This window comes from Notothenia rossii, assembly GCF_949606895.1.
Source record: "Notothenia rossii genome assembly, chromosome: 10".
NCBI lineage: Eukaryota > Metazoa > Chordata > Actinopteri > Perciformes > Nototheniidae > Notothenia > Notothenia rossii.
Window position 1 is genome coordinate 60932365 of NC_136908.1, and position 17311 is coordinate 60949675.

Here is a 17311-nt window from a genome sequence, read left to right on the forward strand (position 1 = left end):
ACATCAGTACCAAGCAAGAGAGTTTTTTCCACAGCAGGGGATATTGTAAACGCCCAAACGTCCCAGCTTCTACCTGGAAATGTGGACATGCTCATATTCCTAAAAGATAACCTTGATGATGCTGAGTGAGTGAGTTAGAGTTGAGTTACTTGAAAAACTAAAGTGAAACTTGATTTATTCTATTACAGGGTCTGATTATGATATTGTTGACACTTTAAAATACTACTATCCTACTAAAATGCTGTACAAATCAGATTTATTATTTAATAAAGAAAAACAAATTCAAGTAAAATAAAAAAAAAGAATTAACTTTTTTTCCCCTTTTAGTTTTCAATATCGCAATAAATATCGTACCATGGACTTTTTATTGCGATATTATCGTACCGTGAGTTGTTGGTATCGTTACATCCCTAGATTATATTGCACATTTCAGACACTCTAGTCTAGCCAAAACCTGTGGCGTGGGAAAGGAGACAGTAAAGAGAGAAAACGATTAACTGGGTCGAAGGTTGAATACCAAAGCAAATTATTCCCTAACAAAAACGTGCTAGTCTGAGGGTAGACATACAATTAAAAAAACGTAGTGGCTCAATCAATTCTCTCTTTAAAACTATTTTAACAACGAGAGACAAAAAAACACTTTGAAACGTATTTTTTGATCGCCCAAAGTGCACGGAATTCGAAAGTCCCAAAAAAAAAAAGTGGTAATCCTTATCAAATTGAAAAGGCACACTGTAGACAACCCATTATCAAACTATTACAATAAAACAATTATAAATACATTTCTTTTAATGATGTTCTCGCCAAGAATAGAAGAAAATGTGGAATTAATTAATGACATCATGCTAACACGCTGTCTAGACTTCAAGCTAGTTCACATGGCATGAATATAATTAAGGTTAATCACAGCAAAGTTAACATTTTAAAGAGTTTTTGCAGCTCTATTCTAGTACTGGTATCTACTGATGATGTGTTACAGACGGGAGTAGACCCTGAGGCTCTTCAAGCTGCACGGAAAGCACAGAGGAAGCAGAAGGAGAAGGAGAACGGCAACCACAACTCTTCACTGAAGACCAGCTGCACGGTCAGTTCCTCTCTCTTCTCTCTGATTGGTTGTTGCATATGTGCACAGTCAGCTTTGTTGAGTCAGAGTTCTGCATGTTTGCATTTGCCTCAGTATGTAGTGTCTCTACTTTAAAGAGTCCTCTCCTGCTGATGTTCAGGTGTATATCAGTATGTAGTGTCTCTACTTTAAAGAGTCCTCTCCTGCTGATGTTCAGGTGTATATCAGTATGTGGTGTCTCTACTTTAAAGAGTCCTCTCCTGCTGATGTTCAGGTGTATATCAGTATGTAGTGTCTCTACTTTAAAGAGTCCTCTCCTGCTGATGTTCAGGTGTATATCAGTATGTAGTGTCTCTACTTTAAAGAGTCCTCTCCTGCTGATGTTCAGGTGTGTATCAGTATGTAGTGTCTCTACTTTAAAGAGTCCTCTCCTGCTGATGTTCAGGTGTATATCAGTATGTGGTGTCTCTACTTTAAAGAGTCCTCTCCTGCTGATGTTCAGGTGTATATCAGTATGTAGTGTCTCTACTTTAAAGAGTCCTCTCCTGCTGATGTTCAGGTGTATATCAGTATGTAGTGTCTCTACTTTAAAGAGTCCTCTCCCGCTGATGTTCAGGTGTATATCAGTATGTAGTGTCTCTACTTTAAAGAGTCCTCTCCTGCTGATGTTCAGGTGTTTATCAGTATGTAGTGTCTCTACTTTAAAGAGTCCTCTCCTGCTGATGTTCAGGTGTGTATCAGTATGTAGTGTCTCTACTTTAAAGAGTCCTCTCCTGCTGATGTTCAGGTGTATATCAGTATGTAGTGCCTCTACTGGGACATGTCTCCATGCTTTAATGTTCAAAAAGCTCTTTATTTTTCTCATACTGTCTGTGCTGCAGCACCTCTTTTCACCCTCTGTCTGAAACCAGACCCCAGTCTGCTCTGATTGGTTAGCTGGACAGCTCTGTTGTGATTGGTCAACCTGCTTAGAGTTGTCCCGCCCCTTAGCCTCATCACGTACAATGTGTTGGAGCGCTAGCCAATTGACGCGCGAGTGTTCCGTAGTGATGTCACTGTGTTCCAGAACTTTGGGATTTTAGCCTTTGCAGACCATTTACATGCACAAACAACCTATAGAAAACCCTACAGGGAAGGGAGACACCCCCAAAAAAAAAAAAAACGGTCCCCGTTTGCTTGTTGACTTCTTCCTATTGAATCCCTGTTCTCTGATTGGTTCCAGGATAAGGAGCGGGGCGTGACCCATGATGTTTTGTCCTATAACCACGTGTCTGAGGAGCAGAGCAACGGCCAGCTGGGGGAAGGAGACAGCGAGACGCTCTCATTGGAAGACGCCTTCTTCCTCCATCCTCTCAGCGACGTTCACTCCATCATTTTGGACTGGACGCCCGGCAGCTTCATCGACTCAGTGGGGGCTAAAGCCATCAAACAGGTCAGTGTCTGTACGCAGTAGTGTAACGCATTATTGTCGGTTCAGCAGTATTCCCATTACAGTTACTAAGCATGAAATTAGCTCGTTACTTCTACGGTTTTCGACTATCACTATCTGCATAACGGGAAGATAGAAAAATAAATCTAACGTCCTTTTTTCAGGTGACGTTATTGAGTAATCCAAAAGTATTGTAACTAGTTAGTTACTTTCAGCAGTGAGTAACTAAGTAAAGTAAGGGATTACTTTTTCTAAAGTAACTAGTAACATGTAACACATTACTTTTTTGGAGTAACTACCCCAACACTGGTCCTTAGCAACCAATACTTACCACAACAAGAAACGTCACATATGCAATCCAACCCGTGTGCAAAATATACTGTCTCATTCAATGCACTCTTAATGCATGTATATATTTCCTACTGCTTGTTTTTGTCCATTCATATTATTTATGATATAGTTACCGTGTCTTTTACTGTTCATACACTGTGTATCATTGCATTTAAGAAGCATCCTTGCAATAGCAGTAGATAGATAGAGTAGACAGATGGATAGATGGATAGATAGATAGATAGATAGATGGATAGATGGATGGATGGATGGATGGATGGATGGATGGATGGGTGGATAGATAGATAGATAGATAGATGGGTGGATGGATGGATGGGTGGATGGATAGATGGATGGATAGATGGATAGATGGATGGATGGATGGATGGATGGGTGGATAGATAGATAGATAGATGGGTGGATGGATAGATAGTGTTGTGGAAACTTTCACTCGTCAATGATCCTGAGATACAATAGTAGTAATAACAATAATAATAATAATAATAATAATAATAATAAAACTGGTCCGATGCAAACAGTTGTCTTGTTGATTCTTTATTCAAAGCTCTGAAGGTACATGTCATACAGAGTACAGAGTAGTCTGCAGGAGTGCACCCTGCTGTGTGTGTGTGTGTGTGTGTGTGTGTGTGTGTGTGTGTGTGTGTGTGTGTGTGTGTGTGTGTGTGTGTTCATCTTTTATAGGGAGAGGGCTGGGGACCTATGCAGGTGTCAGTTGCTATGCCGTTGCCGTGCAGATTAAGGGTTACAATAGTACATGTTGCACAACAGAGTGAGTCAGTTGCCGGTTTTTCTTTGTGAAACAGGAACTGTGCACTGCTCTTTTGAGAAACTGGAAGTGTGATGGTGGCAGGAGACGCCTGGGCGCGATGGTGTCTGACACCCAGACACAGTTAGAGTTAAACAAAGGTCTAGCAAGGGACACGTGTCATCATAGAACTGTTGCATTTGGTTTTACCAAATAAGGTAACATAAGAAATTGCCCCTACAATGGATGGATAGATGGATGGATAGATGGATGGATAGATAGATAGATGGATAGATGGATGGATAAATAGATGGATAGATAGATAAATAGATGGATGGATAGATGGATGGATGGATAGATAGATAGATGGATAGATGGATTGACGGATGGATGGATAGATAGATAGATGGATAGATGGATTGACGGATGGATGGATAGATAAATAGATGGATGGATGGATGGATAAATAGATGGATAGATAGATGGATGGATAGATATATAGATAGATGGATGGATTGACGGATGGATGGATAAATAGATAGATAGATAGATGGATTGACAGATGGATGGATGGATGGATAGATGGATGGATAGATGGATGGGTGGTTAAATAGATGGATGGATAGATGGATGGATAGATATATAGATAGATAGATGGATTGACAGATGGATGGATGGATGGATAGATGGATGGATAGATAGATGGATTGACAGATGGATGGATGGATGGATAGATGGATGGATAGATGGATGGATGGATAAATAGATGGATGGATAGATGGATGGATGGATGGATAGACAGGTAGATGGATGGATGGATGGAAAGATGGATAAATAGATGGATGGATAGATCGATGGATGGATGGATGGATAGATGGATGGAAAGATCGATGGGTGGATAAATAGATGGATGAATAGATCGATGGATGGATGGATAGATAGATAGATAGATGGATGAATAGATGGATGGATAGATGGATGGGTAGATGGATGGATAGATAGATGGATGGATAGATAGATAGATGGATGGATAGATGGATAGATAGATAGATAGATAGATGGATAAGTACTTTATCGATCCCAATTTGGGAAATGTTTGCGTTAAAAAACAAGGCAATGTACATAAGAGAAATGAAGGCACTAGAAATAAACAACAGCAGCAGCATGGGGAATGGTCCACATGTTTAGCATGAGGTGGACAAACACACATTAGCTCTGCCCTAGTTCACAGCAGCTGAAGGGCCAAGGGTGGGATCTGGATCGTGATTATCCACATGTGCAGATCTGGATCGTGATTAAAAATCTGAGTCAAATGAGGCGATCTGATTTAGTCCCTGTTTTCTTGTGACCTTAGCCTTTCAATATGAGTTTGGAATCGGGACCCCAACAGGAGGGAGGTGTAGACGTAAAAGCTCTGCAGTTTGATCCTGCTTAGCGCTTGTAGTATTCAGTGTTTCCCCTCAGGGAGTAACTGAGTGTTTGTCTCTGCAGGTTATTCTGGAATATGCAGCCGTGGACGTTCAGGTGGTCATCGCCGGCTGCAGCAGTGAGTCCTCCTCATGACCTTTCTCTGTATCTGTCAGGCTGGGATTCACCCATAAAATAATCCTTTATATACCCGTTACTCCCCCCAAAGATCTTAAAGAAAACGTAGCTTGTCTTGCACGCCCTGGATGGTAAATAAAGAAGTCAATGAGGCGGTGTTTAACCACAGCAATAAGAACATCACCCGAAACCTGTAATTTAGTTTCCTCTTATACGCACCAACGCCAAGACAAGTTCCTGTTATGTGAAACATCTACTTCCTATTGAGCTTCTATTTTAATACAATCCCACACACACAGCTTCAGGCTTGTTCTCATGTGTGTGAGTTTGTGTTTGTATGCGTTCAGGTTTTTTTTTTTAAATAGTATGTTTTAGTGAAAAGGCATGTGTTTGTAAAGTAGTGAGTAAAGTTGAGACTTGCTTATTCTTCACGAGTTGGGAGAGTTTGTAAGCTGATGTTTTGATATACACTGAACAAAAATATAAACGCAACACTTTTGTTTTTGCTCCCATTTTTCATGAGATGAACTCAAAGATCTAAAACATTTTCTATAAACACAAAATAACCATTTCTCTCAAATATTGTTCACAAATCTGAAAAAATGTGTGAGGATTAGGGTTAGGGTAATGTTGTGAATCGAGTGGCCTGTGTTCGTCGTCCATAACATACGCCTGCCCATACCATAACCCCACCACCACCATGGGCCACTCGATTCACAACATTACCCTAACCCTAACCCTCACACCAGATACTGACTGGTTTTCGGACCCCCCCAGACCCCCCCAAAAAAGCAAAACTGCACGTTTCAGAGTGGCCTTTTATTGTGGCCAGCCTAAGGCACACCTGTGCAATAATCATGCTGTCTAATCAGCATCTTGATATGCCACACCTGTGAGGTGGGATGGATTATCTCGGCAAAGGAGAAGTGCTCACTATCACACATTTTTTCAGATTTGTGAACAATATTTGAGAGAAATTGTTATTTTGTGTATGTAGAAAATGTTTTAGATCTTTGAGTTCATCTCATGAAAAATGGGAGCAAAAACAAAAGTGTTGCATTTATATTTTTGTTCAGTGTTGTTAATCCCGTTTACTTCCCTTCAGTAAGACTTTTAGATTCCCTATTCACTGTGGAGGCAAAACGGTGTGAATAATTGATATAAAAATGATCGTGAAGCATTCCTTTTTAATGGTAGAGCACAAACTCAGATATGTAAATACTTAAACCACTGATACGAGAACAGATGTTGACCTCTCTCTCTCTGATCTCACAGGGAACCTCCTGTCTGACCTGGACTCCTTACAGTTTTTCTCGGGGGTCATGACTCCAGAGATGGTGTTCCCCACCGTCCACGACGCTGCGCTGAGCTGCCAACGCTCACATCCAGCGTTCGCTCCGACCAAAGCTAAAACACCTCAGATCCACGTTGAGTGACGGCAGCTAGCATTGGGAGAAACCTCCGATAGCCAAGGTGGATGTTTTGCCATCTGATGAAGCACTTTAGTCTGACTTTATGGTGCTTAGAGCAACGTTTTGCTTTTAGCCAATCAGGAGATTAGTTTCCAGCTGACATTCCTACAGCCTTATTCCTCTCTGGGATTGTTTAAGAAGTCTTTGGGAGATGAGATAAGCAGCCGCTGCCATAAGACCTTGTTCGAATGATTTCCGTTTAGTGACTGCCTCATCCTGCTGGTATCAAATGTTACAGAGAAGCTGTGTTCTGATAGATCTACGAGTATTTAAATACTGTGTCATATTCAAACCAGCAAAAACTCTATCATGTGTGTTCAGTACAATGCTTGTGTGGTATTGTGCGTTTCAGTGAAGCGTTACTGTTTGTTAAAGCTGTTGTTGTTATTTAAAGGTTACGAGATGCCTTAAATGTTACCGTCATGTGGTTATTTTGTAAACATATCACGTACACTAAATTCTGGAATAAACTTTATTTTTAAGTGAACAAAAAGGACAGTTTTTTTTGCTTCTTTTGACAGTAAAAAGCCAGCTACACACACACACACACTTAGTTGTAGGTCATGTATCTGGGGGTGGCGCTGAACTTGGCGTAGGACTTGATGACCTTGTTGACGGCCTCCAGGAAGTCTTTCTCCGTGGCGATCTTCCTGCGGGCTCTGATGGCGAACATGCCGGCCTCCGTGCACACGCTGCGGATCTCAGCGCCTGAAACACACACCACATCAGACACTGCTGACACAACAACTTCCAGGACAATCAAGATGAAGTGTACGAGTTCAGGCTGTCATTTTAGCCGCTAAACCGGTTCAGCTGCATTTGGATTACCTCAGGAGATATTATAAAGATAAGAGAGAGCTTTTGCAACCGTCTGATTGGTCTATACATTAGCCTGCTTACTTGATTTGACCAACTCACACACACATTACCTGCAGGTCTACATTAAGATCTTTAGAACAAGGTTATGATGTTAAAGGTCTTCAAAAATCGAGTTTAGAAGAAGATTTAAGTTATTTGTATGCAAGTGCTTTTTATTATGCTCCTACAATTAAATTGCGATAATCTAAGAAGGAAAAGTGATGAAAATATATGTGTAAGCTGTCAATTATAGTACATGGAAGAAAGAACGCATATACAGGAAGGTCAGACCTTTAAAACAATTGTTTGAACTCCTATGAAGATTTTTCTTTTACCCATTATACACACTTGACTATTTTCCTGGGACAGTGACACAATTATGTTACAGTGCCCCCTTGTGGCCACATACACACATAACACATAGTATTAGTAACTAGTAGTCCTTATTAGACACCAGTGAAATAAGAAATGAAAGATTAAAAGGGACAACGAACACCTTAAGTGAATCTCCTATCTGTGTTCATGTGTGTTCTGCATCAATGTTGCACACACTGAGTAATTTATATCTTCAATTGGCTACATTTAACTTCAACACTGATAGCAGATCCACATCAAATGTTACGGTACGTCTACACTACAGGCATCAAAAAATGCTTTCAACGCTTCGCCCATTCACTTGAATGGGGTGACGTAGAAGATTTTAAATCTTCGCCGAACTGCATTGTGGGGAGCATGGCTTTGCAAGCATCACGAGCATCTATCGGCATCAAAAGTTGAACAATGTGAACGGCCCGTCTACACTACAGGCATGAAAAAATCTTGGAGCTGGGCGTGTCTGAAGCTTGGCGATTTTTTGCGAGCAACCAATCACATGAATCTCCCGCCCCTGACATACAAAGCAATAGCAATGTTAAAACGAAGTAAACTGGATATAAACTCTCCAAACAGGCAAAAAAACTATCAGTTTCACCCACTGTCTCTGCCACCTCCCTCCATGCCTGGTTCCTCCGGTTTGTATCCCGGTAAATAGTTCTGGTCGTTAAGAACCGGGTGATTTGCTACCGTAATATCTCGTTTGGAAAATGAGGAAATGAACTGCGGTCTGGCTCTCCCAGCTTGCACGCGGTTTGATTGGCTGCGCTTGATTTGCATAAACGGGATTTGATTGGCTGATGCCAAGCATCGAGCCAAACATTGTTCAACTTTTGATGCCGATAGATGCTCGTGATGCTTGCAAAGCCATGCCATGCTCCCCACAATGCAGTTCGGCGAAGATTACAAATCTTCTACGTCACCCCATTCAAGTGAATGGGCGAAGCGTTGAAAGCATTTTTTGATGCCTGTAGTGTAGACGTACCGTTTAACTTTTGAGGCTCGATGCTTGGCATCAGCCAATCAAATTCCGTTTATGCAAATCCCGCCAGTGCAAGCGCAGCCAATCAAACCGCGTGCAAGCTGGGAGAGCCAGACCGCAGTTCATTTCCTCATATTCCAAACGATATATTACGGTAGCAAATCACCCGGTTCTTTACGACCGGAACTATTTACCGGGATACAAACCGGAGGAACCAGGCATGGAGGGAGGTGGCAGAGACAGTGGGTGAAACTGGTAGGTTTTTCGCCTGTTTGGAGAGTTTATATCCAGTTTACTTCGTTTTAACATTGCTATTGCTTTGTATGTCGGGGGCGGGAGATTCATGTGATTGGTTGCTCGCAAAAAATCGCTAAGCTTCAGACACGCCCAGCTTCAAGATTTTTTCATGCCTGTAGTGTAGACGGGCCGTTAGTGATACTCAGAACAGGAAGTGATGTAAAACAAAGCTACAGGAAGAAGTGGGGTATGGGATATATAGCGAGAGGTTTTCTTTTAGGAGAGAATTGAGAGAACAGATGTTGGTTAGTCGCTGGGAGTCTTACCGGTGCTGTTGGGACAGAGGCGGGCGAGCAGCTCGAAGCGAATGTCTCTCTCTACACTCATAGATCGAGCGTGGATCTTGAAGATGTGTGTGCGACCCTGAAATATAAAAACAAACACAGGGGAGGATTGGGGTTTAGGTTTTAAGTACATGTTTCTGGTATCAGTACTTTACTCCACTGCTTATTTTTCTGATTACTTTTTACTTTGACTTCTTACATGTTGAACACAAATACCTGTACTTTCTACTTCTCACATGTTGAACACAAATACCTGTACTTTCTACTTCTTACATGTTGAACACAAATACCTGTACTTTCTACTTCTCACATGTTGAACACAAATACCTGTACTTTCTACTTCTTACATGTTGAACACAAATACCTGTACTTTCTACTTCTTACATGTTGAACACAAATACCTGTACTTTCTACTTCTCACATGTTGAACACAAATACCTGTACTTTCTACTTCTTACATGTTGAACACAAATACCTGTACTTTCTACTTCTTACATGTTGAACACAAATACCTGTACTTTCTACTTCTTACATGTTGAACCCAAATACCTGTACTTTCTACTTCTTACATGTTGAACCCAAATACCTGTACTTTCTACTTCTTACATGTTGAACACAAATACCTGTACTTTCTACTTCTCACATGTTGAACCCAAATACCTGTACTTTCTACTTCTTACATGTTGAACACAAATACCTGTACTTTCTACTTCTTACATGTTGAACACAAATACCTGTACTTTCTACTTCTTACATGTTGAACACAAATACCTGTACTTTCTACTTCTCACATGTTGAACTCAAATACCTGTACTTTCTACTTCTTACATGTTGAACTCAAATACATGTACTTTCTACTTCTTACATGTTGAACTCAAATACCTGTACTTTCTACTTCTCACATGTTGAACTCAAATACCTGTACTTTCTACTTCTTACATGTTGAACCCAAATACCTGTACTTTCTACTTCTTACATGTTGAACACAAATACCTGTACTTTCTACTTCTTACATGTTGAACCCAAATACCTGTACTTTCTACTTCTTACATTTTGAACCCAAATACCTGTACTTTCTACTTCTTACATGTTGAACACAAATACCTGTACTTTCTACTTCTCACATGTTGAACTCAAATACCTGTACTTTCTACTTCTAACATGTTGAACACAAATACCTGTACTTTCTACTTCTTACATGTTGAACACAAATACCTGTACTTTCTACTTCTTACATGTTGAACCCAAATACCTGTACTTTCTACTTCTTACATTTTGAACCCAAATACCTGTACTTTCTACTTCTTACATGTTGAACACAAATACCTGTACTTTCTACTTCTTACATGTTGAACCCAAATACCTGTACTTTCTACTTCTTACATTTTGAACCCAAATACCTGTACTTTCTACTTCTTACATGTTGAACACAAATACCTGTACTTTCTACTTCTTACATGTTGAACTCAAATACCTGTACTTTCTACTTCTTACATGTTGAACCCAAATACCTGTACTTTCTACTTCTTACATGTTGAACCCAAATACCTGTACTTTCTACTTCTTACATGTTGAACACAAATACCTGTACTTTCTACTTCTTACATGTTGAACACAAATACCTGTACTTTCTACTTCTTACATGTTGAACACAAATACCTGTACTTTCTACTTCTTACATGTTGAACACAAATACCTGTACTTTCTACTTCTTACATGTTGAACACAAATACCTGTACTTTCTACTTCTTACATGTTGAACACAAATACCTGTACTTTCTACTTCTTACATGTTGAACACAAATACCTGTACTTTCTACTTCTTACATGTTGAACTCAAATACCTGTACTTTCTACTTCTTACATGTTGAACCCAAATACCTGTACTTTCTACTTCTTACATGTTGAACACAAATACCTGTACTTTCTACTTCTTACATGTTGAACCCAAATACCTGTACTTTCTACTTCTTACATTTTGAACCCAAATACCTGTACTTTCTACTTCTTACATGTTGAACTCAAATACCTGTACTTTCTACTTCTTACATGTTGAACACAAATACCTGTACTTTCTACTTCTCACATGTTGAACTCAAATACCTGTACTTTCTACTTCTCACATGTTGAACACAAATACCTGTACTTTCTACTTCTAACATGTTGAACACAAATACCTGTACTTTCTACTTCTAACATGTTGAACCCAAATACCTGTACTTTCTACTTCTTACATGTTGAACACAAATACCTGTACTTTCTACTTCTTACATTTTGAACCCAAATACCTGTACTTTCTACTTCTTACATGTTGAACTCAAATACCTGTACTTTCTACTTCTCACATGTTGAACTCAAATACCTGTACTTTCTACTTCTAACATGTTGAACACAAATACCTGTACTTTATACTTCTTACATGTTGAACACAAATACCTGTACTTTCTACTTCTTACATGTTGAACCCAAATACCTGTACTTTCTACTTCTTACATTTTGAACCCAAATACCTGTACTTTCTACTTCTTACATGTTGAACTCAAATACCTGTACTTTCTACTTCTTACATGTTGAACCCAAATACCTGTACTTTCTACTTCTTACATGTTGAACCCAAATACCTGTACTTTCTACTTCTTACATGTTGAACACAAATACCTGTACTTTCTACTTCTTACATGTTGAACACAAATACCTGTACTTTCTACTTCTTACATGTTGAACACAAATACCTGTACTTTCTACTTCTTACATGTTGAACACAAATACCTGTACTTTCTACTTCTTACATGTTGAACACAAATACCTGTACTTTCTACTTCTTACATGTTGAACACAAATACCTGTACTTTCTACTTCTTACATGTTGAACACAAATACCTGTACTTTCTACTTCTTACATGTTGAACTCAAATACCTGTACTTTCTACTTCTCTCATTTTCCAAACAGGCTGGTTCCTTTAGTCTGAATGTGTGTTTGGTGGCGTGATCATTATTATTTAGAGTCATTGCGTGCCTATTGATTTGAACACGATCCGTGTATCCATCATTTCCTGATCTTCTCTAAAGACGAGGGACCAATGAAAACGTTGTCATGTTGCCGTTGGTCACCATGGAAACATTCATTAGCTAACAATGACATTATTGTTCTATTAATATAAAGGGAGGTCAGGTACTCTTTAAAGCAGCTGCTAGTTATGGGTACTTTTTACTGAAGTACATTTCAAAGCCTCTTTACTTTGACTTGAGTAAAGAAGTTTAGTCAGTACTTCTACTTTCACCAGAGTATTTTTAAACACGAGTATCTGTACTTCTACTTGAGTACAGGATGTGTGTACCTTTGCCATCTCTGGGGTTTATTAATGAAACTGGGACTAATCACGTCGTACAGATTTATGCGAGTGTATCTGTTCAGCCTGCACTCACCTCCAGGTCCGGCAGGCTGAACTCGATCTTCCGGTCCAGACGTCCGGGTCTCATCAGCGCCGGGTCCAGGGTGTCCGGCCTGTTGGTGGCCATCAGAACCTTGATGTTTCCTCGCGGGTCGAAGCCGTCCAGCTGGTTGATGAGCTCCAGCATCGTCCTCTGGACCTCGTTGTCTCCACCGGCGCCGTCGTCAAAGCGAGCGCCTGGCAGGGAGAGAAACAGAGAGGGGGGCGGGGGGGGGGGTCGGGTTAATGTCTGAGGTCCTTACCTCCAGCTGCTCTTGCAGTAATAATTAGTCCACCTTTCTTACTGTCCCTAATGTACTCAATGTAGTGACTGCTTTTTCGTCTTTTGTTTTCTTAGTTGTATTTTATATGTTTGTGTAACGTTGCTGCCTTCTTGGCCAGGTCAGCATTGAAAATGAGATTTGATCCCAACGCTTTTATCTGGTTAAATAAATAATGTGATGGACTGATTAAATGTTAAATCATGTTTTTTTTTTTATTCAGTTAACATTCTTTACAACTTCTTTAAATATAATAATAGGTAAATTGTATTTTTAAAAAAGGGGAAATACTTTTGTAACAGCAGCATTGTTTACAGTCATTTAAAATTATACACAATCTATAATATACAGAATAAATAAGAATACTCGTTTGGGAGCCTAGAGAGCCGAGACAAATGATCCGGCTCACCCAGCACTAACGTAAAGAGATAGTTTCTATAAGGGACGGCTCAATTCAGAATGCAAGTCACGTGACACGTGGACGCCCTCTTAGCCTTGGTCTGGCGGAAACACTGATCATAACACCAACATATGAGAACATTTAAATTAAATTGTGATTTAAAAAAGGATGGGACCTCACCTCCAATGGCGTCAATTTCATCAAAGAAGATCAGACAGGCCTTCTTAGTCCGGGCCATCTCGAACAGTTCACGCACCATCCTGGCTCCCTACACACACACACACACACACACACACACACAATGTATGATCAAACAGCTGCTGCACTATTTGATCTGTGTTATTGTGTTGCTCTATTGGAGGAGCCTGGAGACCCTCTGGAGCCCCCCAGCCTGGAGCCCCTCTGTGATCACTCACCTCTCCCACATACTTCTGCACCAGCTCGGAGCCGATGACTCTGATGAAGCAGGCGTCGGTCCTGTTGGCCACGGCTCGGGCGCAAAGAGTCTTTCCGGTGCCGGGGGGCCCGAACAGAAGCACACCTTTCGGGGGCTCGATACCCAGATTGACAAACCTCTCGGGCTGGTGAGCAGAGGAGAGGGAAACGGGAAGATCAAGGAATCTGCAGACACTTGCTTACGAGATGACTTCGGACAACAGAAAGTATTTCTTCTACTTCTTATCAGATCGAGTCTGAACGTTTTATCGCCTCACAGCAGCTTCATTTGAAACATCAACAAGTACAAATATTCGACATCTATCGTACATTTGATCTGGGATCTAACTTTGAGGATTGACTGGTGAACAAAGGAGTTCTTCAGTCTGACTTGATCAAGTTGTGGGACACTGTAGTCTCATTCAATATTCAGTCCTGTTAGCTCAAATAGAAACGGGGCGGTGGTGGCGAAGTCGATAGGGACTTGGCTTGGCAACTGGAAGGTCACCAGTTCAAGTCCCGGCAAGACCAAGTGCTACCGAGGTGTCCCTGAGCAAGGCACCGTTCCCTACACTGCTCCCCGGGCGCCGTTCAAAATGGCAGCACACTGCTCCTAACACTAGGATGGGTCAAATGCAGAGAAACAATTTCCCCACGGGGATTAATAAAGTATATCAAAATCAAAAAAAAGACCTCATTATCAACAGAGCCAAAGCGTGACTGCATGTCTTGTTTATTAGAATCCCTTCAAAAGTGTTGAAAGGTGTTCCTGAAAAGCTCTGGTATTGATTTATCTGTGGGATGTCTTCCTTTGTGAACACTCACATGCAGCAGGGGGGTCTCCACCACTTCTCTCAGCTTCTCAATCTGCTCCTTACACCCACCGACATCACTGTAGGTCACATCGGGCTTCTCCTCCACCTACAACAGGAGAATACAGTTAATGCTGCAGCTCGTTGTGAAACATTGCACAAGAGGCTCATATGGGACTAGACTGAGCAGATCCGTACCTGCATCATGGTGACAGTCGGGTCGATCTTAGGAGGCAGAGGGATGTGGATCTGGTACTTGTTTCTGTCAACACTGGAAGGACAGAAGGGACAAGACATTTAGAAGATTGTTACACAAGAAATGTTCAATTTTCTAAGCAACATTTGAGACGTACAAACGTACCCCACTCTCATGCCCTCCTCGATGTCAGTGGGAGCCACCTGGTCGCTCAGGTCGACCACAAACTTAGCGAACTGTTTGACGTTGATGATGTATTTGGGGTCCTCGGAGTCGGCGTTGATGATCTTGGTGCATCTGGTGAAACGATACGAAGGAAATGTATAAAACGGGACCTATACAGATGCATTGATTTAGAGATAGAGTAAGAACGAGTGGGCTGTTATGGATGAAGCCCTCGGAGCATTTTGGAGTTTGTTGAGTCGTGATAGCAAACAAAAACCTCCACAAGCAAAACGATTGCCTTAGTTTTTGCCACAATGCTATTACTGATTCAAAGTTGCTCTGGTTGATTTTGCGTAGAGCTTTACACCAGACTTTTAAACATGCATTGATGGAGAGATCAGTCAGCTGTATTCACCTCGCAACCTGCAGCGGCTGTTCGCTCTGCAGAGTCTGTTTGTCTGCAGCCAGATCCCAGAGTGCAGGAGGAGCCAGGCCTGTGTCCGACTCCTTGATGCCTGTCAGAGCCAAACAACACAACAGCAAGTCAGACATATTTCAGCATCCAATCCCAACATCTAAAGCCAGCAGCTGAGAAAACGTAAGTATAGTAACATGTTTGACTCTTAAGTGTTACATTACATGACATTTGTTAGAGTCGCTTTTATCCAAAGCGGCTTACATACATTCAATACTGTGGACATTCCCCACAGGAGCAATTTGGGGTGAAGTGTCTCAGGGACACGACGACATGCTGACTGCAGTGGGACTCGAACTTGCTATCCCCTGATTCGAAGTCTATCATACTATCCACTGAGCCACAGCCTCCTGCATATTTATGTTTTCGATCACCCACCTGTGAGCTCGTTGATCTTCTTGAGCAGCTGCTGGATGTCATCTTCAACTTGTTTGATCTGTCTGGAGTAGGTGCTTTGTCCCTGATGATCAACAGCAAGCATCACATTAGACGAGATACATATAATAACAATCAAAGGGAACTTTATTGTCAATTTCTCAGACAGGGAGATCCAGAGGCTGTTTCTCACCATCTCAAAGTATACAAATATAATAACACACCTGTACACCCACTTATATATATACACACACACACAGGTATACATACAAAAGGGTTGGGGTTAGGCTACTATGACAGTAAAAGTATACACAGTAGTAGTAAATGACCTCCCACAGCTTTCCAAGTAGAAACAGTGTCTGGTGCTGGATGTGGATATAACCAATTCCACATTTAAAACTAATGTGCTTCAGTCTATCTCACGGTGTACTTACATATGTTTTCAGCAGAGCAATGTCTCCTTCATCCAAAGCTGTTGAGAAATAAACAACAATAATGAGTTTGCATTCTGACAACACTGGTCGTTGGGCCGTTCGCACTCTTATCTATCCGAGCAATAACATTGCATTAACTTACATGTACACAACATATACTAACTACTATAAACAGAATACATTATATGCAAACCAAAAATAGGTTATTAAAGGCATTCGTAAAAAAGTAGCACCACATTTCACGAGAATAGCTAACGTTAGCATGAAGCTAAAGTCGACGTTTCTTTACAGGAAAGAACTGAATGTTTTTAATAATTCATATATTATTAGGATTACATCTGATAGGTGCGTCATCTTTCTCCGGTTCCTTGGTCTTTCTTTGAGAGTCTCCCAAGTAGTCCGGCATGTTAAATGTGAGATTTAAGTGTCTCCTAGAAAAAGAAGCTGCTTCTTCAACAGCTAAAAAACGGTACGATTACACAGCAGGTTTCTGACTTCCGCTTCTTTCTGCCAGTCACCGGAAACACAGGTCGGACATTTATTGATGAAGCACCACCAATAACGTAATACATTATTTAAATCACATAAATAATACTTTTATAATTGGAGGTAGTACATATTAAATAATCAAATGATATCAATGATTTTCTAGTGAAAACGCACTGTTTTTCTATAAACATGAACAATTTTCACATACTGTACTTACATATTGCACCCTACGTTACTTGAATATGGGTGTTTTTTTACTGAGAATAAGTATATATTGTTTTAAAATGTTTAATCTGTACTGTTCATCTTTATTTGTATTTTATTTTATTCATAGTTTGACAAAATAAATCCCCAATTTCGGATAAATCAAATATTTGTGTCAAAGCGGAACTAAAGTTACGTAGGAACCATTATCCCCCT

General features: G+C 40.6%; 2 protein-coding genes across 2 annotated transcripts in view; one reads left to right on the forward strand and one right to left on the reverse strand.

Annotated features, from left to right (window-relative positions):
• Positions 1-7098, forward strand: part of slc26a5 (solute carrier family 26 member 5) — a 34864-nt gene extending 27766 nt beyond the window's left edge. Inside the window, exons 15-18 of the mRNA XM_079654385.1 lie at positions 980-1084; positions 2286-2495; positions 5080-5134; positions 6409-7098. Of these exons, the coding sequence (XP_079510511.1) occupies positions 980-1084; positions 2286-2495; positions 5080-5134; positions 6409-6569 (531 nt within the window). The 3' untranslated portion in view covers positions 6570-7098. The remainder of the gene's footprint in view (positions 1-979; positions 1085-2285; positions 2496-5079; positions 5135-6408) is intronic.
• psmc2 (proteasome 26S subunit, ATPase 2) lies at positions 7064-16906 on the reverse strand. The gene is made up of 12 exons (XM_079654407.1): positions 16739-16906; positions 16403-16440; positions 15972-16053; positions 15534-15633; positions 15119-15250; positions 14956-15028; positions 14771-14866; positions 13927-14091; positions 13691-13778; positions 12825-13027; positions 9381-9477; positions 7064-7313 (listed from the first exon to the last, which is right to left on the reverse strand). Exons 1-12 carry the CDS (start codon positions 16806-16808, stop codon positions 7156-7158), a joined length of 1302 nt encoding a protein of 433 aa, XP_079510533.1. The 5' UTR covers positions 16809-16906; the 3' UTR covers positions 7064-7155.
• Between the last annotated feature and the right edge of the window lie 405 nt (positions 16907-17311).